General features: G+C 45.1%; 1 protein-coding gene across 5 annotated transcripts in view; it reads left to right on the top strand.

Annotated features, from left to right (window-relative positions):
- GPAT2 (glycerol-3-phosphate acyltransferase 2, mitochondrial) overlaps positions 1–27,048 on the top strand; it is a 56,085-nt gene that overhangs the window by 13,373 nt on the left and 15,664 nt on the right. For all 5 annotated transcript variants that reach the window (XM_078379574.1, XM_020780187.3, XM_078379570.1 and 2 more), the window contains 9 exons: positions 2,298–2,371; positions 6,143–6,253; positions 9,941–10,081; positions 13,799–13,898; positions 14,708–14,844; positions 17,515–17,614; positions 23,157–23,366; positions 24,355–24,468; positions 24,580–24,665. In XM_078379574.1, the coding sequence (XP_078235700.1) occupies positions 2,298–2,371; positions 6,143–6,253; positions 9,941–10,081; positions 13,799–13,898; positions 14,708–14,844; positions 17,515–17,614; positions 23,157–23,366; positions 24,355–24,468; positions 24,580–24,665 (1,073 nt within the window). The remainder of the gene's footprint in view (positions 1–2,297; positions 2,372–6,142; positions 6,254–9,940; positions 10,082–13,798; positions 13,899–14,707; positions 14,845–17,514; positions 17,615–23,156; positions 23,367–24,354; positions 24,469–24,579; positions 24,666–27,048) is intronic.

Raw genomic sequence — 27,048 nt, 5'->3', positions numbered from 1 at the left:
AAATCATTAAATGTTACTTTTTTGGGGCATTTCATTTTCTTGGAATTGAATTTTGTTTTCAGGGGTCATTGGATTTAAGTGTAATAAATAAATAAATAAATAAATAAATAAATAAATAAATAAATAAATAAATAAATAAATAAATATCATCACCGTGGGGAGGGGGGGCGATGATAACTTCCTCAATGGCTCAAGGGGGCGTTTCTTTCAAAAAGGTTAAGAACCACTGTCCTAGAGTTTGGAGGATGGAAGAACAGAGTTCCAGAGAAAGGCCCCCATAGCCCATATATGCTCTGTTGGACCTCGGAGTCTTTGGGCTGAATGATTTGGTGACTTTCTCTGTAGTGGTAGGATCTGTGTCATCCCAGAGTCTTCTTTTACTGCTCATTAAATGGCACACCTCTCATAGTCTGCATTAATCTGGAGTAGCGTCTTGGCTCCATACTGTTATTAACAGAAAGAAACATAGAATTCCCAATTCATCCATGTTGAAGGTATGGGTTTGTTTGTTTTATTTATAAAAAAAAAAGCTTTTAGCAACCTAATTTTGAAGAATACACTGAATTTAGCAAGTCTACTTTAGCCTTTAGAAAGGAGCAGGGGGCAGTCTTATTTATAAGCATCCTTAAAAAGTATTCTGACAATTTCAGGGTCTCTGCAGTCAGCCATACATGGTTCCTTGGTTGTAACCCAAAATCTCTGGCATGCCACTGTGTCCTGGATATAATAAATTGTCCATTTATGCTGCAGCATTTATTTTAGAAAACAGCAACCAGTTCTTTGTGCAACAGTTGTGCCATATGGGCAGAAAAGAGAAATAGAAAAGTTGAATGGAGAATGGAGCCATGCTTATTTGTTTCCAGAAAAAAAGTTGTGATGTTTTTAAGACTAATGAATTTATTTGCACGCCCTTTTTGTGAATGATGAGCTAAAATCCAGTGGTAAATTACAACTAGAGTAGACTCATTACTTATGGAGGTGTTGACTTACCAAATCCCCACTGATTCAGTGGGTTTATCCTAGTTGCAATTTACTCTTGGATTTCAGCCATTATCATATTTTTTGATACACTGAGGAATCTCGGTCTTTCTCTCCTGCACCCTAATCCCTTCCTCCATCCCAAAATACCCGAATTCAGGGTTATCTAATGAAACTGAACAGCAGTAGGCTTAGGAAAGGCAAAAGGACATGCTTTCTTCACACAATGCATAATCCACTAATGGAGTTTATTGCAGGGCAGGAAGATGCTCCGAGGGATGCTAGTTTAGATGGCTTTGTAAGAGGGTTAGACAATAATCATGAAAGATGGGGGTCTCTTTGTGGCATGATCAGGAAAAGGAATGTCCATTTTCCAAAGCCGTTTAGATTGTGAGCTTTTTGAAATCATCTCATTGGCCACTGCTGGGGGGTGAAAAAGCCCTTCCCTTATCTGATCAAGCAAGATGGATTTGGTCAGGAGAGAAAAATGAGCCTTACCCTTGCTTTGTGCTCCTCTTCTTTCTAACTGGAGAGGTCTGATCTGGCCAGGGTGACACAAGATTATGCTAACGCTCTCCATGGAGGGCTGCCTTTGAAGAGTGTTCAGAAACTAGAGCTGGCTCAAAAGGCTGCCGCCTGATTGATGACTGATGCAAGTTATAGGGACCGCACACACGCACACAGAGAGAGAGACAGAAACACCCTGTCACAGCAGCTCTGCTGGCTGCCAATCTGTTTCTTGGCCCAGCCAAAAGTGCTGGTTCTAACTTATAAAACCCTGCACGTCTTGAGCCCAAGCTATCCCAAAGACAGTGTTTCCCTTGAGCCTGCTCAGGTATTAAGATCAGAAGAGGCCTTTCTCTCGGTCCCATCACCTTCACAGGTGCGTTTGGTGGGGACACAGGAGAGGGTCTTCTCTGTGGCTGCTCCAAGACTGTGGAACTGCCTCCCACTGGAGGCCAAGCTGGCCCCCTCTTTGCTGTGTCCATCCACAAGCAGGCCAAAACCTTTCTCTTCAGGCAGGCTTCCCCCGATTGGCTGACTGAGTGGGGTTCTTAAATGGGTGGCTGCACCTTACCGCTTTGGTGTTGATTTTGTTTATCATCTTCTACGTAGTATACTATTTATCTGATCCTTTTTAGTATTTGTAGATTTGCTGCTTTTAGCTTTATATGTTGTCTTTTAATGATGTGAGCTGCCTTGGGTCCTCTTAGGGATATTTAAAGAAAGAAACAAAATAAATAAAATTACTCAAGAGTGGTGGAGGAAGAAGAGGGTGATGATGCTAGACTTGATTTTTGTCCTCTCTCTGTATCCAGGAATCCCTCTTCCAGAAACACCTTACTTCTCTGGGATTTTGCAGTGTGATAAAGATAACAGAAGAAAACACCAGGTAAGAAGGATGAATGGATGGAAGGGGAGCAGGAGAAGGAATCTCTAAAGACCTGACCTTTTCATGCTCACATTTTTAGAACACACAGACTCTACTTCTGCCTTCTTAGTATCCTTAATAAGCCATACGCTTCTGGAACTACTTATCCCATGATCGTTTAAGGATGCCATGTTCTACAGGAGTCTATACGGCATTCCTGTGATGATGCGATGAAGGTTTATCTCCTATAATTCTTTGTAAGAACACCCTAATGGCAGAAATCCTGCTGTTTACACTGGCCGTTTCCCCCCTAACTAGTTTTCTCCTACTGCGTTTCCCTTTGGGCTGCCTTTGTGCCTTCTGTATTTATTGGGAACTCTGACAGAAAACTCACATTGCTGGGGCTGATCCCAATTGAAACACACTCCCACATTGCACCGGCCATGTATTGGTTGAAATTGGCCAGTGTGAGCGACTCTCTCCTTCCAAAGAATTGCTGTAAAGAACTGCTCCAGAGTCCTTCTCGAGACTCCTGGGTGAATTCATTTAGACCCATTTGACAGAACTGTGGGATTGGCACGGAGTCTTTGCCCACTTTTGCCTCTCACCGAGTTAAGGAGCTGGTGAAAGAAAAATCCGTCTTTCCTCTAAGTGGCTCGATTTATGTGCCATCTCACAGACGTCCTATTCTCGTGGGTTCCCCTTGTACAAAACATCATTTGGTTTGGAGAACTATTTTGTTAATCTAACTTCAGCCCCTTTAAGAAAAGCATTCACAGTTTTGCATTTTCGGTGTCTGCCATCCGCCATTTTGGAGGGGAGATATGGTAATGTCCCATTTCATCAAAGACTCTGTATCTGTGGATCAGGAGAGGTCGAAGACTCTTTCCATTATTTATTAAGTTGCCCTTTATATGAGCAACCCAGAAGTTAACCTCTCGCTGGCATTTTAAGATCTCTGTGTGATAGCCCCCCACTCCTTTGACTCAACTTCGTACACTGCTTGCGGGTAGGGAGGTAACTACCAGCTATCAAGTAGCAAAATTTGCTCTGGCACCAAAGGAAGTACATGGCAAGCATCTAAAATCTTGAGAAAGGAGGGAAGCTCTATTATCTTATATTGATGTGCAAATATATTAGTGCTATATATGTTTTGTGTTGCTGTCAATATATTGTGATGACCTAGGGTTTTAAGGAATAATGCTTGTTCTTCTTGGCATTGTGGTTAGATATTTCTTTGGCTGAGGTGGCAGGTGGTCCATCATAGCCTGCAAAACTCTAAAACTGTACCAAACTGGCAAGTAAATGCAGCGGGGTGAAAGTGTGCTTGGTTACACTTTTCTTTTTGCAGTCTAGATGTAGTATCTGAGTGTCTCATCACACAAGCATTGAGGTGGGAAAATGAGTATCAGATGGGCATGCATCTTGAATTCTGGTTGTAATGCAATCAGGGGAGGCATTTATGTACTAAGAAATACAAGGCAGTAGAGTGGTTAGAGTTTTGGAAGCTGGGACAGAGGAGACCTGGGCCAGAAAAAGACATGAGAAGGAGCCCTCAATTAAGGCTGGAGACATTGATTTAGTGGAGAGGTGACTGATGTAGACTTCCCATGTTCGTGAAATCAGAAAAGGATGCACTTGTTTATGTCCCAAAGGTAAAAGGTAAAGGTTCCCCCTGACAATTTTTGTCCAGTCGTGTTCGACTGTAGGGGGCGGTGCTCATCCCCGTTTCCTAGCCATAGAGCCAGCGTTTTGTCCGAAGACAATCTTCCGTGGTCACATGCCCAGTGCGACTTAGACACGGAATGCTGTTACCTCCCCACCGAGGTGGTCCCTATTTATCTACTTGCATTTGCATGCTTTCGAACTGCTAGGTTGGCGGGAGCTGGGACAAGCGACGGGCACTCACTCCGTTGCATGGATTCGATCTTATGACTGCTGGTCTTCTGACCCTGCAGCACAGGCTTCTGCGGTTTAGCCCGCAGCGCTACCACGTTCCTTTTTATGTCCCGAAGACCAGTCATGAAATAAAGCATGCTAACTTGCTTAATCCTGGAGGGAGGAGAAACTCCTGCTGTTACTTACACTCAGACTCTTACTTTTGTTAAGGATTTTATTCTTCTAGCTGGCGGCCATCTCCAATGTCCGCTCCTGGCCCTAGAGTCTGGTCCCTGTTGAGCCATGCAGTTAAGGCATAACCTTGGACCAAGTCCAACCCACGTCATAAGGGGTATTGTGAAGATAAAGCTGGAAGGAGGAAAGCAGTTTACATCACCTTGAGTTTACTGGAGGAAAGGTGGAAGAATAGTTCAGTGAGCTCACCAATCAATCAATGACTCCTGCCTCTTGCCGTTGAAGTTAACAATGCTGCAGGTCCTGTTTATTTCAGTGCGGTTTATGCTAGAGAACTTCCCCGTGGATTACGCCCTGTGTTAATTAGAAGGGAGCTGCCGTTGGGTCCCCAAAATGGCTTGGGTCACCCTTCAGGCAAGGTTGTGTTACGTTGAGTTAGTCATTTACTCTGTGTGTGTCTTAAGTTCCCTTCCTTCCTGCTCCCGCCACCCACCCCCATCCCTTCCAAATTAAATTGTAGATAACAAAGCTTACTACCTCATAGGAGTTGTGTGAGGATTAAAGACTTGATTCTCATTAGCCCGTTTCCTAATTACTTTAATTGTAGTTTCCGAAGTTCTTTGAAAACTGAAATCCCTAAAGTGCTAAGTGTTATTAACAGCAGGAATGAGAGAAAGCACTTGATTGATAATAGCAGCCAAAGCAAAGGTTCATACCTTTTTTTTTTACCAGGGAGAAGGAGCGTAAAGTGAAACCCCATCACTCTGTGGTGTGAATAATGTGGGTCCCTTACTGCTGTAGGGTTCGGAAAGGGGGCTGGCAGGACTGGGGGTGGTTGGGGCATGATGAAATCCTATCCCAAAGAAAGTCATCATCAGTCAATCATTGCATGCATGTTAAAATCTGAGTTATGCATATCACCTTACCAAAGTTCTGTGAATTATGTATGTCGTACTGATATTGAACCAACGTGTGCTAGTCAGTTGCGAGGCCTTGTTCGGTTAAACTGGTTTGTTCAACAAACTCGAGTTGCTATAGGTTGCAAGTTTGATTCCTTACTGGGCCTCCTTCATGGGCTGAACCCAATGATCCACATAGTTCCAGCTCTGCAGTTCTAAGATGATGGTGATGACGAGGGCTTGACACTGCCGTTCCCGATTCTTAAGTACTGTAATGATATTTCAGGAATTGTGACTTGACCAGGAGGCGTTCAGCAGAATGGCTGGGAGTACGAGGGCTGGGGATTTGACATGGATTCCATGTGGCTGCTTCACAGTTGATTTAATGGAGCTGGTTATAGATTGAAGAAACAGAGAAAGAGCTAATTTTAGAATTTGATAAATGTGACCTGGAAGAAGGTTGATATGCCCAAAACACATCAGGCATTGTACTCTATAATAAATATTTTCTACCTCCTCAGAAAACAGTTCCCTCTTTTTTGACCTGAGATTTCAGTGGATGTACCCGTTCCTTTTTTTTTTTTAATTTGCTGGTTTTATTATTGTCCTCATTGGAGATCTGCAGTTAAATTGGTTTAAATAATCAAACAGGTAGCAAATATTATAGTAATTATATGTACAAATATCCGTATTATTTTACTTCATAGTCTATTTATTGATAAATACTTACAGAATGGTATTAGTGGCGAGACAATAAAGATTTTGTCTGTCTACTTTTTACCCTTTTTTTGCATTTATGAGTGCTCTCTTTCTCCCTCAGGTACAGAGGCTGGCTAGTGAGGAGGCTCTGCTATTTTCTCGCCGTGAACGACTGGACGTTTTGCGCTGAGACCACTGGTGATCTCCAGGAAAGGATCTTCCACAGCGAGCGGTACTGGGCTTAAACGGATTTCTCATTTGGGGTTCTCGAACCATTGGGGCTGGACGGCTTGTCTGTTTTTTCTCCAGAGCTACCCAGATGCTATCGTGGGCCCCGGGCCCGAGCCTGCTTTTCCATCTAACTGAAAAAGTTTCCAAATTTCTTTCGGAGAAGAGAAGCTTCGATTTTTGGTTCATTTTGGTTCCCCTTTTTCATAGTAAGCATCCGTAGAAAAGATGATGAGAAGTAAACCTCATCGCCCCTCTTATTCCCCTGATGGTGAGAGCAAAGCCTGCTCCGTCCCCCAGGCGTGCTCTTCCGAGTAGCCGGCCACTTCTCCATTGTGGAAAGCTCCACCTGTCACACTTATTGACACTGTCTTTGGCAGCCGTGGCTGCTTGTTCTCCCCTGTTCTGTTTGCTTTGTGCTATCAGGGCTCCTGATGTGTCTGAACATCTGTTTCCCCATCTGCCTGGTGGTGGCCTGTTGGATTCTCCTCCGGTGTCAATGAGATAATAATGAGAGGTGCGCCAGGCGACGGCAGCAGTGACAAGCTGGTGTGACGGCACCAGGGCAGGGATGATGGACAGAACTCTTCACTTTAACAGGCAGTCGCTCTTCCACTTGTCTGCCTGCCTGCCTCTGCCTGGACCGCCTAAATGGCTGCTTCTTCCGTACCTCGTCCTCTTGTCTTTTATTTCTGTGTAGGGGATGAGCAATCTGTGGGCCGTGGGTGGCCTCTGGGGTCTTTTTTGGAGTTCTTACGGCCACACTAGAGTTCTCCTCAATGAAAAATGCACCGTTCCTTTTCCCCAGCGAAAAAGGACCCTTGTGATCCACTTCCTGATGGTTTCCAGGATTGATCAGCTTTCTGCTGAAGGCCCTTGGGGTAGGGGTTTCCCCAAGAAATTCCCATTACCCAGACTTCCCAGAGAGAAAGTGGAGATGTCCATTTTGGGTCTCTCTCTCTCTCTCTCTCTCTCTCTCTGCTTTTTTTGAAATAGCAACCCTTTCTAGTGTGATCACGCATGCGCCTTGGCAGTTCTCGGATCGCCCCCTGGGATGGCTCGCCCTTCCTCTGCCAGTCAGTTGCAAGTCTCATTTTGACATTTTTCTGCTCAGTTCAGACGGCCAACGCAGTGTCGTGCATGGCACCCAAAGGTGGTGGGTGGCGTGCTGGGGCGTGTAGCAATCACGTCATCTGCCGCAGAGCCTGCGTAGGACAGGAAAGGATCTCTAAAAATGGCTTGCGAGGAGCAGAGATTGTTCGGGTGATGCTGCCAGGATCTCATGGGGATCGAGCATGTCTTCTGACAAGTGATTCCAAAAATGCTGCTAAAGGTGGATTGTGTCCCTTGTGTCTGGTTAATGCACCACACACCCAAAAAACTCTTATCTTGGTTCATTCTAAATAGTGTAGAGTTTTTATTGAAATTATTAACTCCAGATTTGTTTTAAAAATTGGCCTGAAGGACACTTAGGGAAAAGTTTCTGCTCTTCTCTTCATATGCTGTATGTCTTGGACCTTTCTGGGCCAAGGTGGCCATGCAAGAAAAGGAAGTGAAGATGCTGAAAGCACACAAGGCCCCCGACAGTAGAGATGGATTCAGTGGCAAACTTATTGTCCTTTGATGACTGCATCCATCCATCCATCCATCCATCCATCCATCCATCCATCCATCCATCCATCCATCCATCCATCCATCCATCCATCCATCCATCCATCCATCCATCAGGTTATACAACTTCATTTTAGAATGCTACCCTTTCTCTTTCTTTTGGGGCAATGAATGCAAGTCTTACTGTTATGTTGCTGGGTAGCTCAGTGGTTTAGGGAGTTGGGAGTTTGATTCCCCACTGCTGTGCCTCCTGAGAGTACAGCCAGCCTGGGTGGAAGGAGATGGTAAAGCACTTCTGAGTACTCTCCCCCTAGAAAACGATGAAAAGGGTCACCCTAAGATAGAACTGACTTGAGGGCACACAGTCATGATTACGGTGAGCATCTCTCGCAAATCAGAGAAAGGAATTGAAGTGTCTCAAAGGACAAAGCAGTGGAGTACCTTCCATAGTCCAGGAGTGCCTGAACTCTGTACGTCATTCCATGTACAGAGATTTGTTTAAGAAAAAAATGGCTTGTATCATCTTGACAATTCACTCTTGTGCAAGGGGAGTTTCGTAATAATTCGTTCACGAAAATGCACAAGACAGCATTCATGCGCTTGACTATAAGCAGATACGAGCGGTGTTGTGAAAGGGATGGACTCATCGAAACACCCCTCCTCTTTTGTCAAGTCCTTGCCAGAGGTGCTACTCAGACTTACTGAAAGTGTAGAAGGAGTGCCACCCCTTTACGAGACCACTAAAAGCATTGAACAATGAATGCACATTTTCGTGGATTAAAAATGCCTTCTTTTGGGGACATTCATTCGTAATTTTTCTGCCCTGTCTGAAGAACGGATTTCTAATTCATGATCATGGAAACAATACAAATGCAGGAGCCGGTGATGCCTTTAATCGTCCGTTAAGAATATCATGATAAAGAGAGCATCCACCAGGAAAATCTTACTTATTTGGCTTTAATTTGGCTGTTCCTGGTGGTTTAACTAAATTCCTAATCCCAAATTAAGAGGCAGGCCATGTTAATTGAACAGCCTTTCCTCCCCTAGCAAAAGAGAAACTTTTTTGAGTTTCAAAAAAGAAGGAAGGGGAGAAGGACAGGGGGCCCAGATGGCCTGTAACTGTCCTCTGTTTGAAGAGAGCGGCCAGAAATTTCAAATGGAAGAAGAGCTTGATACCAACATGCCGGCTGCAGCTGCTTCCATCTAAGAAGCTTACCTGGCCTCTACACCATTGGCCATGTGAATTTGGGACATTAAAAACAGCAGATAAGTTTGAAGAAGCTTTCATCGAAAGCTTGCTCTCTCTCTCTATATATATATATTCTTAATGGTCAATTAAAGGTATTGCCTCCTCCTTGCTATTTGATGTCTGTCTCCACCAGTTGCATGATAGTAAGAGAGGATTTGCAGAGAGCTGGAAGCTGGCTCTTTTTGACCCTTACACTTTTCTCTTCCCTTATTATCCCCTTTGGGTCTGCTACGGGTTTTGTTGCCCAGTGTTTGTGCTTCAAAGACTGGTAAGGATTTTTTTAACACTGTAGGTGACCTCAGGGCAGAAATCTAGAACTTGATGTACAGCCTTGAAGAAGATGCTTCATTGCCTATCTGCAATTTATGCTTTCAGAAGGAAAAATCAGGGATGCCGACTCATTAACAAGGTGCTGGGTTGCGTTCCTGGATGCACAGCTGGACATGTGTCAAGGAGGGCAACCCACACCTCATTAAGGAGCAGAGGTTTACCACCAAGAGTCCGATGATTTTCCTTTTGCAAGCATGAATTGCCAATAGGTTTATGGCCCTCATGGTCTGCATCTTCAGAGGTGACGATTTAATCTCCATTCCAGTGTTCTAGATTGAAAGGTCTGCCAGATGACAACCTCATAACCACAACCCGTTTTGGTGAGCAGGGCTTTTGGGGGCAAGATTCAGACTCATATGAGAAAAGTATTTTCTCAGTGCAGCCATTGTACATGTAACACAGTGATGCATTTAACACTGATCCGCAGGTTTTTCTCCCTGGGATGTTGCTTGGATGTTGTGCCAAGTTATTTTCATTCCTGCTGTTTTCCCCCCTATCCAGAGTGCAAGATGTTGTGTCTAAGAAGGCGCCTCAGGGCAAAGAGGATACGCCAGCAGCTGGCCTATCTGTGGCACAATGGATGAGAGAAGTCCACCGGATCCTTCTCCAGATACAGGCTTCTCTCTCTCCTCTTCTACTGAGGTATGAAGCAGCAAATGGCGAGGAAGGGTGGCTTTCAAGTGGTGGAGATGCTTATGCTTCTTAAGAAATGGAACAGGATGACATTTATGGCCAGAGGCTGGGACAGGTCAGCTGTTTTATCTGTTAGGGTGCAGTAACTGTTACAATTTTTTTTCACCACTTAGGGATTGCTTTCCTTATCAGATAGCTAGCTGGGAAACCGTTTGCAGGTCTGACGTGGAATGCCTACATATTATAGAGAAATCTTGGACCTCTTTTGACGTTCAGGGTCGCATCTCATGGGTCACTGGTTCCCAGAGGGCATAAAACATTGGTTTGGGGGTGGGTGGGCTACGGACTCAAACTCATTATCCCAGTTGGGTGAGTGGGGGCTGGCTGGCCCACATCCTGCAGCTTCCAGGGCTGAATAGCGTGGGGAGACCCTCGTGAAGGGCCCAGCTGACTGTTCAGTTTTCTGTCATTGTCCGGAGCAGCAAAAGAGGATGCAGTGGAGAGGATGCAGATTACGTACGTCAGATCCAAAGGATCCTTGATCTGGTGGTCCAGGGAGAGCCACTTAGGGGAATCCCGACCAAGTTGTAGGGTGTCTCTGTCCTCTCTACTTGCTCAGCTCTGTGCACAAAGCACCATCACCGGGAGGTGTCAAACAGCCCAATCCATTTAGGTGCTCCTTTCTTGGTAGCAACCCAGGGCGATCTCTTTTTAACGAGGGATGGGGGGAAAAAAAGATATTTGTTAAATTTGTTTTTCTCAGTTATGCCTGTCTCTAAGGGACCAGACACCTGAGAAGGAATTTTGAAAGCCCTCTCTTTCGCTCCTTGTGGTATCTATAATTTGGGTGAAATGCTATCTATAATTTGGGTGAAATGCCTCTAAGTCTCCTTTCCCTGCGTGGAGTAAAGAACGCATGCAGAGAGCAAACATGGAAGGACTGGCTGTTTCTTAAAAAGGTGACTACGACCCAGCTGGTGGTTGAGATCTTAAACAAAGCAGCCGTCATCCGAATTTGGGAGAATTTGCTCCATTCGCAAATGGTGCCGTTTTGCACAAACAGGGCAATTTTGAGCAAAGTTGGCCATTTTTGTGCAAAGAATCCTTCCCGCCCATGCGGGAATTCTGTCAAAGGCCCTGGGATTTTAATTGCCATTCCTACTGGTGTGGAAGACACCCTTGTCATGTCTCAGCCCTGCCTGCAGGAGAAGTGAAACAAGAATTTACATCCTTGTAAACAGAAAGCTTTCTCTAAGCAAGCAGACTCTGCCAGAGCCATCCTGAGAGGAATCTCCTTCAAACCCTGCCAGGCTGCACTCTCCATGTTTAGTTTCTGCCTAGCTTCAGCTTCTGCCATATGGATCTCTCAGAGTCTATGGAGCTTGCCCCAAAAAGCAGAAGACGCCCTAGTTGAGTCGTGTGTCAAGCAAGAGGGCCAGAGGGTAGGGGCGGAATTTCTGCTCTTGTCTCAGGCAGCAGGAAGGAGTGAGCTGCTGCTCCTTGCTAAGAAATTTCTAAGGATGTTTTCATTTCCAAAATGAAAACAAGGAACGAGTGGTCTTAACCGACCAGATAGACGGGATATAAATAAAATAAATTAATAAATTCAGCCAGGCAGCCTGTTTAAGTAGCAGATGATTAATTAAGCATCATAATAAAATGATTTTGTTAAAATCATGCAAATGTTTAGTACTGTCTGCTCTCGGCTATTAGGCGCAATATTTGTGGATAATATTAGAATTTCTCATTTCCCGAGCCTTTTTTGGCACAAGACTGGATGTCCGTATTTTGTTGAATTGTTGTCCGGATGCACAGAAAACTGAGAAATTAAGAGAGGGTTTATAAAGTCTAGATTGCAAATACATAGTGCAAGAACTTGGTGATTGGGGTCACTCTTGTCTAGAAATCTATTATAGCACAATATAGCTGTCATTTGAAATAGTGCCCTTGGAATTCTTGAGATGGTTGGGGACCATTCAGGATTGCAGTGTTTTTTACAGGACCCTGGGTTAAACCCTCACAGGTTTTTAAGAAGAGGAGAAAGGTGGTTGTGGGGGAAGAAAGCGAGAGAAGTAATGAAAGCCGACTTCCTTCCGGAAGTGCTTTGAAACCTGCAGATGAAGGCTGTAGAGAAGGAGAGGATTCTTGTTAACCCACCACCTTTCATCCACTTCAAATTAACACACTTTAGAAACTAATGGGAAAAGCAAAGGTGGTTTGCGTGCAGCTAACTTGGAGAAATTGTTCATTAGCTCAGCCGCCCTCTTTTCCCAAGTGTTGCCTAAGAAAAGAGGGTCTGTGTGGGCTGGGGCGATGATGGGGAAGGAGTGCGCTCTCTCTCTGTGTGTGTGTGTGTCTAAGAGAAGGAGAGAAAAAGGAAGAACAAGAGAGTCAAATTTCTTGGCAGTTTTCAGGAAACTTCCCCCAGTTCTTGAGAGACATCCTTCTGAGCTGGACAGAAATCATCCTTTCGATTATGATGATAGACGGGGATGACATTCTGTTCCTGTAGATAAAAGCTCTGTCCAGTGGCTTGTTAGTTAAAAGCATTTCATTGCTGGAACTGCTACTGTTTACTCTTAGCGCTCTCGTTCAGGGAGTGACTGGCCAGGGTTTATAATCATCATCTTAGAACTGCAGAGCTGGAAGGGACCCTGTGGGATCATCAAGTCCAGCCCCTTGTCAGGAAGGCCCAGTGGGGGAATCGAACTCCCAACCTCTGGCTCCACAGCCAGATGCCTAACTGCAGAGTGATCCAGCATTTTGTTGCTTATTCAGCAAGCCTGTGTGTGTGTGTGTGTGTATGTATATATGTATATGTATATGTGTGTGTGTGTGTGTGTGTGTATAAACTAGTGTTAGAAATCCTAGTGACTATCAGTGAAATCATGCATTTTCTTCGCTGGTAAGACTCTGAGTTCAATCCTGGGGGTGCCACCTCAGAGGTAAGCATACCAGAGCACAATGAAACTTGCTCTCCCCAGTCAACATGCCTTTTTGTGGAGGGGAAGAAATGAAAGGGGAGATGCTAGAAATAAAAGAGTCAAGCAGCATGGGTGGGCCTGGTGGGAAAGCCTCATTGTTCAACTGAAACAAATATTGGCTTGACTAGTAATCTAGGTGGGAGATGGCAGGCGGTTCCCTAGATCAGGCAAGCAGTCGTAATAAAAGTCATATTTAATAAAAGTCATATTTTATTAAATTACTAATTTAATTAATAATCCAATAAATCATGATTTTTATTAATTAATTAAAGCCATAATGTATTACTGCCCACTGCCTTGAGCTAAGAGCTCAAAGGCAGGGGATGTTAATTTCAAGTTTGCAGTGCTAATGGTTTTGTGTGGGAATCAGATACTCCTACTTATGATGACTGTCTACCATCTCCAGCATTGAAGATGCTATTCTTCTAAACACGTGTTGCTGAGGAACCACACTGGGCTTTTCCTCCTCACGTCCTCTTCTGGGTTTTCCAGAGGCATCTGGTTGGATGTTGTGGTTGACAAGGTGTCTCATTAAGCCTTTGGGTCTTACCTGATTGGGCTCATGTGCTGTATTAATATCTGAAAAAAGAAGATATTGAGTTGTCATGGGGAGTAGGATTGCAAGCTTCTGAATAGTCATACTGTAGTAAATCTGTTAGTCTTAAATCCGCCGTCGGAATTGTTGGGAGAATTTGTTGTTCCCCAAGGTTTTCTCTCACTGCTCTCTCTTTTACCCTTTCAGGTTTTGCCATTGGGTTCTGCTAAAACTCCTCAATCAGATGTTCCTCAGCGTGATCGTACATAAAGGTCAACTGGAGATGGTGCGCCAGGCTGCGCAGATGGTAAGCGTTGTAGACTTCCTGTCCTTGCTGAAGACGTGGGTCAAGGGGGGTGGCGGCTAAGTCTCACAGCAACACAGCTGAGCTTTAAGACGCTGGAACACGTGGAAGCCCCTGGGTTTTATTCCCACATTGCTTCTTGTGCTGATAACATACCCTTAGTTGCTGAGTGCATTTGAGTTTCTTCCCTGACACAAATGTCTGAGAATGCGGCAAGTTTTCAGTCCACTTCCACCAGAATATCAGATGCAGGTAAACTTGAATTTTGGTTCATTTTCAGCATTGGGGGTTAGTTACATTCATATACATGAGCAATGTCTCCTTTAAAAAAGGAAGTTCCAAACAAGCAAGTGAAAAAACCTCTTTCTAGCCGTGTGCAAGCTATTATGTTCTAGCCTTTGTTTCCACCTGCAGTACAGGGTGATGATATTCACCTTTTAAGACCTGTCGGAAGAGAATTTCTGTAATGAAAATTTACAGAAGAGAATTTCTTTAATGAAGTTTAGAGCTTTTTGGGCAGTGATTAAATCCTAAATGCTGGTCTCTTATAAAGAGGCATACTAGCTTGGTGTCAGGAGATAATGCAATTGTTGTTTTACAGACTAACCTACCCCTCCCCCCTCCCCCCCCCCAAAGCCCCTACTCAAGAGTCTTCTGTGATTCCTGAGCTAGGATTTGGCTGTTGATGGTCTCTGGAGCACTTAAATGGCGCTTCTGTTCTACGATCCTTTTTCCTCTGGATCCCTCCAAGGCAACATGTGTTTCTCTTGTTGCCAGGATTTAATCCCTGCTCTCTTCTTCCCTGTTTCCAGCCTGATGTTCCAGTGGTTTTTCTGTCAATCCGTAAATCTCAACTGGACGGACTTTTGCTTCAGCTTGTCCTGGGCTCCCAGGGCATCGCCATGCCCAGAGTGGCTTGGGAATCCAAAGCCTTCACGCCAACATATAGGTAAGGCTGAAGACTGAATTTTCATCTTGAAAGAATTTGTATTTCCACCTACCTCTGTGGGATTCCCATTCCTGCTTCAATAACACTCCACTTGAGGGAAGAATGCTTGCCAATATGATATCTCCTAAGCCTTTTCACGAGCTGAGCCTCTAGCAGTTCCTTGATAAGTTACCGTATTTTTTCATGTATAAGACTATACTTTCATCTAAAATCTTTAGACTAAAATTGAGGGTCGTCTTATAGACGGAGGTAAGCTGAGGAGAGAACAAAAACAAGTGGAGAGGAAAGCAGGGATCAAAGCGATCCTGCAGTGCTTTGATCCCTTTCCCCCTACACTTGCTAAGCCCCACTTATGTTTCTTAATTTTGGATTAGAAAAGTGGAGGGTGTCTTATACATGGGGGCATCTTATACACGGAAAAATATGTACTTTGTTAGGCTGTAGTTCCTGTTGAAGTACTGGATGCATTCAGATAGAACAAGAAGCCAGAACAGCTGAGCATCTTCTCTTATTCTTAATGCACTCAAGCAGATTTCTCAATGGTCCTTGCTTAGCTCCTCCATGTTTGCTTCATGCCAGCCCTGGGAGCTCTCAACCCCCTTGAGAGGCTTCCTTTCCAATACACACTTTTTTTTTTAAATCCCTGTCCATGCTGTGTGGCATATGCTATTTTCTGTGCCACTTTAAATGTGAAATTAATTACAGTACCTTGCATTAAAAAAAGGGGGGGGGGGAACGTATTCAGGATGGGATGCGGTGTTTTAACCCTCCTCCCTGTCTTAATGACAGAGGGGGTGGACTGTGAGCCAAAGTGTCCAGCGTTCAGAGCATCAGCCACAAAGAAGAGGTGTTGATTAATGGATGCATTTGCAAGCATTTCAGATTCTTTGTCTCCCTGTCCATGAGTTTGAGTCTTCCTGGAAACTTCTCTGCCACCGTTCCTCTTTTTCTTGTGTCTCAATTAGCGTGGGTGGTTCTGCCTTGAAAAAGCTTTTCCCCTCTTCTGCTGAGGCTGAGTGGCATTTGTGTGTAATGAAGCAAATTTCACAAGGCTTATGAAATAACAATATTTTAATAAGTTGAGGGATTTGCCTAATAAGTTCTTCTTACAACAAACTCACCAAACTTCGCTTTCCAGGAGGGTTTGAGTCTCCTCATCCCAAAACTCTCTATGTACTAATAAATAAATAAATAAATAAAAGGAGAGGAAAGATTGAACTAAACAAGTGTTTAATTCTTTTCCTTACAAAGGGTTAAACATGCATGTGTTCTTATTTTTGTGTGGCTTCTTCTGCTCTTGCTCCCTTGTGAACAGCTTTTCCGTCCGTCCGCCCGTCCGTCCGCCCGTCCGTCCCTCTATCCGTCCCTCTATCCGTCCCTCTGTCTGTCTGTCTGTCTGTCTGTCTGTCTGTCTGTCTGTCTGTCTGTCTGTCTGTCTGTCTGTCTGTCTGTCTCTCTCTCTCTCTCTCTCTCTCTCTCTCTCTATCTATCTATCTATCTATCTATCTATCTATCTATCTATCTATCTATCTATCTATCTATCTATCTATCTATCTATGTATCTATGTATCTATGTATCTATCTATCTATCTATCTATCTATCTATCTATCTATCTATCTATCTATGTATCTATCTATCTATCTATCTATCTATCTATCTATCTATCTATCTATCTATCTATCTATCTATCTATCTATCTATCTATCTATCTATCTATCTATCTATCTATCTATCTATCTATCTATGTATCTATCTATCTATGTATCTATCTATCTATCTATCTATCTATCTATCTATCTATCTATCTATCTATCTATCTATCTATCTATCTATCTATCTATCTATCTATCTATCTATCTATCTATCTATCTATCTATCTATCTATCTATCTATCTATCTATCTATCTATATCTATCTAACAAGCATCCTGAAAAATCATACTAATATATATACCTATAATGTATATATAAGACCTAACCTGAAAATAAGCCCTAATATGATTTTTCAGGATGCTCGTAATATAAGCCCTACCCCCAAAATAAGCCCTAGTTAAGTGAAAAACCCTACCCTCCACCATTGTACAGCAACCAGAAGATGACATGACTATATTTGAACAAATGTAGATTGTTGTACATGAAAAAAAAATAAAACATCCCCTGAAAATAAGCCCTAATGCTTTTTTTTGGAGCAAATATTAATATAAGACCCTGTCTTATTTTCGGGGAAGCACGGTGTTAAATGTATTGTTTTATTGCATGTTAATACAGCCGTTCTCCCAGAGACGGGATTCATGGCGGCTGCAACGTTGTTAAAACAAACAGGAGTTTAAAACAAAATACTGCCACCATTAAAAAGCTATTAAACATTAAAACGTGTGCCTAAAAACAAATTTAAAGAAATAAAAACATTAGAAAGCCATTAAAAAGATATAGAACATCAAGCATGAGGGCATCTGTTGTTAGAGCTGGATATTAAAAACCGATCTGGTGAGAATACTGGCCTTCTGTAATTGAACGGGCAACGTAGCTGGACCTCATACTCAAGCGTGTCCCACCCCCATGGTTCCGCCCCCCAGCAGTGTGTTCAGGAGTGCATGCGGTATACCCGCCAGCTCTGTCTGCTTGATACAAATTGTGTCCCCCCCCCCGCCTCCTTTCTTTTTTGTCCAGGGCCCTGCTGAGGCGCTTAGGAGGTGTATTTCTGCCTGAAGGAGTGGAACAGCCGCAGGACAGCCAAGAAGGTGCCCTTTCTAGAGCTGTCGTCGCTTCAGTAAGTTCAGTACCTTATATTTTCTAGCGGGGGGGGAAGCTCTAGGAACTCCCCACCGCGAGTGTTTGGAGGTGATTTGGGCTTGGTGATTTACTTCTGGCAAGAAGTAGGAGCATCTGCTAGGTTCCCCCCCCCCCCCCCCCAGGAAGGGTGTACAAAGTTGCTTGGTGTTACGGATGGCGTTTCCTCATTCTCTCCAAGGCGCATCGTATATGTTTTCCTTTTGGGTTTGTGCTCATATGCTATTCCTTAGCATGCCATCCCTGGGCATCTAGAAATCTAGGCAGGGTGGCAGAAAAGTCATTTAGAAGAGGGTAATAATCGCTGTTTGTATGGAAGGTGTCATGAACTGCATCAAAATATTAAGAATAAGGAGGGAATTTTTTAATTTTTTTTAAAACAACCAAAAAACCACTGGGGTCAAAAGACAATGTGGCAGTCTTAAGGTGCAATCAGATGCCTGCAAAGCCTGCATGATCGCACCAGAATTGTTGCTTTTCAGGGAGCGCTCTCCCTTAAAGTGGCCCTTCCATCTGCCAAGGAATTGCTCTAGCCTAACCCCCCAAAAGTAAAAATGCTACAACTGGGCCAAAAAAAACCTCCAGGTTGGGCATGGATTGGGGTCAGACGTGAGCGCGTTTTCCCCATGCATGGTGTGATTGCTGGGGAAATGGATCCCACTGGACCGACTGGATAGCAAGTCGGACTTGATAGCGAGTCCCTCGACCTCAAGTCATGCAGCCTTCCTGCAGCTATCAAGTCAGACTTGAGATGCACCAGCAACTGGACGTGGACTTCACTAGTTTTCTTTTCTTAATGACTTGACTCACAACTCAGAAACCACCCACCCTTCCTTTTTAAAAAAAAAATCTGGGGGAAAAAGCTTGGGACTTGGTACTAAAGAGTCAGACTTGGATTTGGGCCTCGGACTCAAAGACTCGCCGATGACCCTGGTTAACTGTTAGAATTCTGGCTGTTCCCTGGTGTCAGCCTCTGCATTATGGCATGGGTCTCTTCCTCTTGGAAGCAGGGGTGAACCAACATAGTGACCCGGGCCGCTCCGGCAGAGACTTCTGGCCTGCTGCCGAATTTCTAACTTCCATTATGATAATTCCCACAAAGGCTGCATGAAACGGAAGAGTTGCCGTGGTGGGGGCCAACATAGTGAAACTCCTTCCCCAGCAACCCTTGTTCAATCTGGGCAGAGGTGTGACGTGGGAGATTCAGGATGAGATCTCTGTTGGCTCCGAGGCAGACGGTGACAGCCAAGAACTTGGACGCTTCTCCAAGCCAGGCAGAGCGAGCAAGTTGGAGGTTAATCTCGGCTTATCTTTCCTTTAGCAGCCAGTTCTCCCTGGGGGTTGAGAAGGATTGGGGCTGAGACCCTGAGCTGCTGTAGCGGAGATAAAAACTTGTCCTTCTTCCCGGCGTGTTTGCTTAGGATCTCCTCCATCTTCCTTGCCTGTCTCTGGGGGAGCTTCAGAGTTTCTCTGCCTGGATTTTGCAGAAATCCTTATTTATGCACGGATTGTCCTCTGGGCGGCCATCAACACTGAAACAGCCTGTCTCCTGTGTACTGACTGACCCATTCACTTTCCAGGGCTGGCATGCAGAACATCATCAAGGTGTAGGTGTGGACAACCTGTGGGCATGGCTAATGTTATCCATGAATGGGTCAGCCTGTTTTGTAACCATGTTTTAACAGGGCCAGGGACCTGCAGAAATCTTACAGGGGCTCCTTCACCATAGCCCCTGTCCCGCGGGTGTCACAGGTCTTAAGAACTTGCTTCAGATTATGACTCATGTAGCTGTGAGGAGTGCAAAGCAAGGCTTTTAAATAAGGTGAAGCACTTCAGACATCCTTTTTGGCTTTGTGAGAATCCATTGAAATGGGGAAGGTTGTCTGGGGAACAGGTCTGAAGAGCTATACACATCTTGTATGGGACTCTTCCTTGACCCAAGGGCGATCTATGCTGAACACTGTGTTGTATACCAGATGTTTCCTAATTCATCATAAGAATGCAGAACCTCTAGCTTTTCTAGTGGCCAGTCATAGAGGAATGGAACTCCTTCCATCAGATTTCAACAGTAATGTTGTAGGACTATATACAGCTTAATTTTGTTGGCTTCCTAAGAATGCAGTGATTAAACAAGAACACAACAAACTTCATAGAATAATAGAGTTGGAAGGGGCCTATAAGTCCATCAAGTCCAACCACTCAATGCAGAAATCCACATCAAAGTGTATCCGACAGATGATTGTCTAAGTTTCCTTTGAATGCCTCCAGTGTTGGAGTGCTCACCACCTCCCGCAGTTATTGGTTCCACTGTTGTACTACTGTAACCATTAGGAAATTTTTCTGGATATTCAGCCAAAATCTGGCTTCATGTCACTTGAGCCTATTATGAGATTTACTGCCCTCTGTAATGATCGAGAACATTGCCTGCCCCTTCTCTATAGCAGTGGTCCCCAACCTTGGGCCTCTAGCTGGTCTTGGACTACAAATCCCAGAAGCCTTCACTACCACCTCTGCTGGCCAGGATTTCTGGGAGTCAAAGTCCAAGAACATCTGGAGGCCCAAGGTTGGGGACCACTGCTCTATAGGACAGCCTTTCAAGTATTTGAAAAGTGTTATCCTATCACCCCTCTGTCTTTTTTTCTCAAGGCTGAACAGGCCCAATTCTTTCAATCTTTCCACCCTAGGGCTTGATTTCCAGCCCCCTGATCATCCTTGTTGCCCTCCTCTGAGCCTGTTGCAATATGTGGGCATCCTTCTTAAAATGAGGCATCCAGGACTGGACACAGTACTCAAGATGAGGTCTAACCTGTGTCAGATAGATAGAGACTAGTACTTCACAGGATTTGGAGACTGTACTTCTCTTAGTGCATCCTGAAATAGCATTGGCCTTTTATGCCGCCACATCGCACTGTTGGCTCATATTCAGCTTGTGATCTATAACAAGGTCCTTCTCGCTCATCGTATTACGGAGACAGGCAGGTTCACTTAATCTTTGTTTTCTTCCTGTCCTCCCCATGCTGGCTGAAACTCCTTTTTTAAATTATCAAAGATTGTCAGCGTTTTGCAGTTCAGGTGTGTCAGCAAATAATACTGTACTGATGTATTACATTTCCTCCCAAGTTGAAATAGGATTTGGTGAATCGGACTCTGTGTGTGCACGCGTGCGTGTGTGCTTTCTGACCAAGCTGTCATTGCGAAATTGCCTTGCCTTCATCACCACACTTTACAGAGGGGTCGAAATGTGTTGCACTTCAGCTTTGAACTCTCCCGTCCTTCTATGCCTGTTTCCTCCCCTTCATTTCTTTCCACCAAAACCAAAGCAAAACAAACATCAAGAAAAAAAAGTTTTGGGGAGAAAAAGCTGGACGGGCCACATGCTGCCTTTAGGTGTCCCAATAGGAGCCGTTCATTCCTCAGGAAGCATCAGAAGGAAGAGCTTGGTTGTGCTTCCTCCCCCCCCCCACCCCAAGTCTGCCGACCGTCCAAGTAACTGGCCAGAACGGTCCTGCATGTTCTTTTCAATCCAGCATCAAAAGACAGTTTGATCTTTTACTTTCGCTGGGGAGCAGACTTTGCAGCCCTGGCTGTATCCGCCGGGGGAAAAAAAAAATCATTCAGAAGTTGTGATGATGATCTCCTTCTTTCTCTGCCAGATACCTTGCGGGAAGTGCATCATTTCATCCCACTTCAGTCTTGCTGTGGTTGGCAGGGCTACACAGTGGCAGGCCAGCTGCGTTTCAGCAGATGCCCTGGGTTGTATCTGTTTGTGTGTCTGTGTGCGTGCACGTGTGTGCACACCGTGGGTGCCAAACGGCTTTATTTGGCTGGATCAGGTGGTTTTCTCCCCCCCCCATTTGTTTGGGCAGGGAGTGGGTAGCCTCGTTCCTCCAAGCCAAGCACTGAAAGACGGGCACCTCTGTGCCAGGGGCTGTTGAAGCTCATATGCAGAGCGCGATGGAGGCAGCCTGGCCCTGATGCTGGCCCTCAAGGGGCTGATAACGGGAAGGAGACTAGCTGTCACGGCTAAGGGCCTCTGGCTTGGAGAAGCCCATTGGGATGACGGCTGCATGTTAGGTGCAGTGATGAATTCTGTATTAAATGCCGGAAATGGAGGGCTTTCTGGTCTCAGCTCCAAGTTGTCTGCCAGCGATGTGTACAGAACAATTCTGAACGTGTAGCAGAAGGAAGAAGGGAAGGTTGATCCTCAGTCTTCGGCTTAGGAGGGAAGAGGGAAGGACCTGTTGGAACCTGAGCTTCCCGGGGCTTCCACTGGAGCCCAGATGTCCTCCCGCTGGAACTGCCCATGTGTTGCTGTATGCTCTGCCTGCCTTTTGGGGAGTCTGGATGGGCAGACGTGCTGGGATACCAGTTTCTAGTATGCAGGACACATGAGAAGACAGGGCTTGTTCAAACCCGTTAGCTAGTCTTGAGTGCCAGGGCTGACGATGGACTGTACTCTGTATGTGTCCCTTTGTGTGTTTTTTGTCTTTGCATGTTTCTGTGCTTGCACCACGGACACCAACATTTGTTGAAGTTTTTGCAACCACGCATGCAGGTTTGGCTGGGGGACATCGTTCTGAGCTGGGGTGACTGTCAGTCTCTCCAGCACTAACCAATCGTTCCTTCCCTGCTTCTGAATTCAAAGAGAGCCCCGCCTCTCTGCTTATTCTCTTTTTCCCTCTCATTGGTCTGTTGAAAACTGAGTCTGTTGAAGTCTGTTGTTGAAAGCAGTCATGTTCGACAGTTTGCTGTTTCATCTGGTCAATTATAAGTAATAAAACCTTTTATTCTTTCGCCTACCAATGTCTCAGAGTGAGACAGTAAGCCCAGTTAAGGAGGAAAGGAGTGGTCGAACTTGAACTGGGGGACTTGAAGCTATTCTGCTCTGTGAGTCCCTGCTCTTCTGCTGTGCAGTTGGAGGAATTTGACCAAAAATTCAGAACTCTGCAACAAAATTAACATCCTGTCTTCTGGCCTTCCATGTTAGTGACCAAGAAAACACAGATTCTGCAACTTACGTAAATTATGCATCTTAAAAGAGGTTGCAGGGTTTTTTAAATGCCATACATATCGCTTTAGAGATCTTTTTTTCCTGGTTTTGCTCATCTCAGGTGAAACCAAGCAGCTTTGAGGGGCACTGACACATTCCCCCCCCCCACACCATTGCTGCAGATCTTATCTTGTCTTTTGTGCCTCTGCTATTTTGTCAGACATCGCCTACGAACCTTCAGTCCTGTCTTCACATGCATATCACACATCTTTGCCTTAAAAAAATAATGCCTATACACAAAAAAGTATGCATTAGTGTCATTAAACAAGACCAGTGTATGGTAGACGCATAGCCTTCAAATAAAATTTATTAGCAAATATTCATCTATGCGTTTAGGATTAAATGAAGATCAGGGATTTTTCTACCTTCTAAAGGAGGATTGCAAAACTAAGAAAGTAGGGCTTGGTTCTTTCTGTTAGGGAAGGGCGGACGTCCCCTGGACCCCCCTAACCTGTGTTCTTCTCCTCCGCAGTATGTCGAGGACCTGCTTCGGCGCCGACAGCCCCTGCTCGTTTTCCTGGAAGAGCTGTGCGCTGGGGTGCCGCTGCGCTCTGCCTCTGGCCGGGAATGGCTGAGCTTGGTCGTCCGTGCTTTCAACGCGGGCGCCGCCCCGGATGTCATGATGGTGCCGGTCGGGATCTCGTATGATCTCGCTCCCAATGTGCTTTGCGGGGGGCAAGGGGTAAGAATTGCTGTGGCTAGGACCGGAGAAGAACGGTTTTAATAGCTGTATAGGCAAGACGTGAGTAGGGGTGCAGAATGTTTCTCGGTGGAGCGCTCCACTTCAGAAGCCAGCCGTGCCCTGTCAGGAATACTCCGTTTCATTTCCTCTTCCACCTCTGACATTCTGTTCCCTTCTCCAGCAGCCAGATAGCCTTGCATGGCCAAAGTGTAGGCACAGTCCTCATCGGGCGGAGGGAGTATTTTGAGGGAGGGCAGCTTTTTCTCTTGGTATTTTTTCATCCTAAAGCAATTCCATATCTCTGCAAATTTCTGTATTCCTCACAGGCCGCTGATCCTTCTCCTATTGCAATGTGGGTGCTCTTGTTTTGCCTACGTAAAGACAATCATTTGAAGCTCCCAGCCTGTACCATGGTGGCCACTGTCCTGTTGCTGGTCCCAACGGAGAGTAGACCCATTGAGTCCTTGGGTCTACTTGGGTGGGAAGTAGCAGCAGAACACTAAACAGTGAATTAAAGAGATGAAGGTCCAGCCTTTGAAATGAAGGCATGGACCCTTGCAAGGAAGGAATTGTATTCTTTCCTGGCCAAACCCAAAAAGACTCTGCAAGTGGGAAATCTAGTGTAGCAGGGAGCAAGCAGACTGGGCTAGAATCTAACCTGAAGTGCTAGATTTTACTTGCAGGGAGGTTGTATGTTTGCTGCTGCTGCTGCTGCTGCTGCTGCTGCTGCTGCTGCTTCTTCTTCTTCTTCTTCTTCTTCTTCTTCTTCTTCTTCTTCTTCTTCTTCTTCTTCTTCTTCTTCTTCTTCTTCTTCTTCTTCTTCTTCTTCTTCTTTTAAATGAGGCATTCAAAAATATTGCTTAACTTGCACCAAGCATGTCATTTTACTGCCTGTGTCATCTTGGGTCTACCTTAAGGTAGCATAGACGACCTCCAGCAGTTATCAGCGGATCCAGTGCCTTTTAATGTTCTGTTTTGTTTTTTTAAGAACCCCGCCAAGCCCCTTGGTCTCTGGACCTCCCTCTGGGCCCTCTGCCGAGCTGTCCGCCAAGGGTCCGGCTGCTGTGTCCGGGTTGATTTTGCTCAGCCTGCTTCTTTGCAGGTATGGTTGCCAGGCCTTCAGAAAGGTCTGCAGAAAGAGGGGCCAAGCAGGGACCTGCCCGTTGTGTAGGAACAGGTTGCCACCCACACACATGTGTTCCTTTCTCCCCAGGAGTATGTAGTCACCGACTTCTACCGGAAGAGCAGCTCAGGAGGGTCTGCTGAGGAGTTCCTTTTACCCCAGATTTGTGGCCAATGGTAACTTTCCTGTGTTGTTTTGAGGGCCCTTGTTAGGCACATCGCTGGGCTTTCCAATTTTAATCTGGGCCAGCAGAAGTCAGTTTAGACTTGAGGGCACAGATGACATACACACCCCGCACCCACAGTGTGCTTCCGAGGGACTATACATTCAGCATTTAGTAGCCAAAGTGGCTTTCGTGAACGAGATTGGAAATGTCCGGTTTTTATAGCGGACTCTTGAGCAGCCATGATCGCCAGCTTTGGATGCGGTCTAACACGGTGGGTCTAAAATGGCTATTTCCAGGCGCCATCAAGCCCCTTCCAAATCATGGCAGCCCTAAACGGTGTTTTTTTTTAGGTCCACAGGGTGTTCGAGGAGTGGTTTAATGCCACCCCCAAGTTGAGTTTCCATGGCTACCCTGTGGAAATTGGATCTTATTCACAATTACCTTCTTTGTTTTCATAATATTAATATTTTTCAAACATCGCCCTAATTTCAGGGAGCCGGGTGCTATTTCTTTTTTTAAAAAAATTAAGTATTTTAATTATGTTTTTAATCTATTCTTGTGTTTTAATTGTGTCGGTTTTTGAATTGACTACTCTTTCAGCCTCACTGAGTGCCAGATTTTGGCAGTCAGTCAGAATACAGACATCAGTGGTTAATAAGGACATGAATGTGTTTCAGGAGGCTCTAGAGCCAAATCAGTGTGTCTCTCCATGGAGTCCCTTCCTCCTGGAATGATCCAGACATGATGATCAATACATCTTTCCTTCAATATTGGTGACTGCAAAGTGGGATTTCCATCGATTACAGAGTAGAAACTCTCAAAAGCCTGAGAAGAAGGTGACTTTATAGGCGTCAGTCCAGCTACTTGTCCCAACTAAAGTAGACCCATTGACTCAACCCAAACCTGCCAAGTCAACCATCAGTTTCACTGATCCAAGGAAGCAGCCATTGGGTTTTATCTATTAAACCCATAGGACAGTCACCTTGTTCATCCTCCATCTGGTCCGGTAGACTCGCTGGATGGACCTGTAGGGGTGGGCCACCTCCCGAATGCAGACCGATCCACACATCACCGTATTGTTACAGGTCAAAACCTGTTACCCAGTTTTTTCCGACAAGGAATCAAGCAGACGCAGCCACCTGAACCAAAAGTCCAATTTTATTGATAAAACAACCAAGAAAACGTCAGCTAGGACTTCTCTTAAAAGCAGAGAAGACCCCGAAGATACAATGTACCGATGTTTTATAATAATACAAACAAAGAGTCATAAAGTTCTACCTTTCTATTGGCTCCCTTTATCCAAAGTTTGGATCTAGTCCCTTATTGGATAATGATGCCGATTGTACTGATCTATTGGTTCCCTATAGATATGCATATGTGGTGCCCTGTCTTCCTTTGACCTACGACTGGGATGCGCCTCAAAGTCTGGAGGAAAGTGTATCCATTTCCCCTTATCTTTTGGTATGTTTATGTATACCTTCCCGGGCCCTGATGTATGGCCTTTAGCTTCTGGCTCCTATGTTGGATTTATGTTTTGACCATCATCGCCTGGCCCACATTCCTGAAGGCGAATGGGCAAAAAAATGGAATTACAGAGGAAACTCTATACTACTTGAGAATGTTTCTGGAATATTTGTGGAAATATTCTGGGCCTGTGCCTTTATTAAGTCCATATGGTCTCTTCGATGGGGATTGCAGTTATACTGAAACTGAGTTTGGATATACTGTATCCTGGTATCGGTATTTTAGACAAATTCCCATAGTCTCTAGACCACCTCTCTCAAGCTCGTCCCTTTCAGATGTGCTGTGCTGACTGTGGAATTGTGACAGTCGTGATCCCGCACATCTGGAGAGAATCAGCGTGGAGCAAGGTGGCTGAGATTCCAGATCTCAATAGGCCACAAGCCGAAAAAATCCGTTCTCCAGCCGTTGAGGTGGCTCCTGAGGGCTTAAACATTTCGACTCAAATCACCATGCGCAGAATTCACACAAGGAAGTCTCGAGAGTCAGAGTACCTGGGTGGACACGGTGGATTATGTCTACCTCTCACCAGTTAGTTCTCCACGCACTTTGAAATGCTGCACATGGTTTTCTTTCCTCACCCCCTTAAGGCCACAGCAAATGCCCTGTGGTTTGTTAAGCTGAGTATATGACAAGCCCAAGACAGAGGTGTCGCTGAACAAGGATGGGGGACCAAAGCGTTTTTCCCACTCTTGATCTGCTGTTGGACATTTGCTTGCTGAGTTCCGATGGCCCTTTAGTGGAGGAACAGGGCTGTGGTACCCAGGTACCAAATGCATCAGGTAAGCATGGACTAGTCATCCTCTCTTAGCCTGATTTCTACCTGATAGGACTATCGTGAGGATTCATTGTGCACAAGGTTGTGTTCGCTC

The sequence above is a fragment of the Pogona vitticeps genome, chromosome 8 (assembly GCF_051106095.1).
Source record: "Pogona vitticeps strain Pit_001003342236 chromosome 8, PviZW2.1, whole genome shotgun sequence".
NCBI classification, from domain to species: Eukaryota; Metazoa; Chordata; class Lepidosauria; order Squamata; family Agamidae; genus Pogona; species Pogona vitticeps.
The sequence above is the reverse complement of the archived record's forward strand: the minus strand, read 5'-3'. Positions and strand labels throughout refer to the sequence as shown.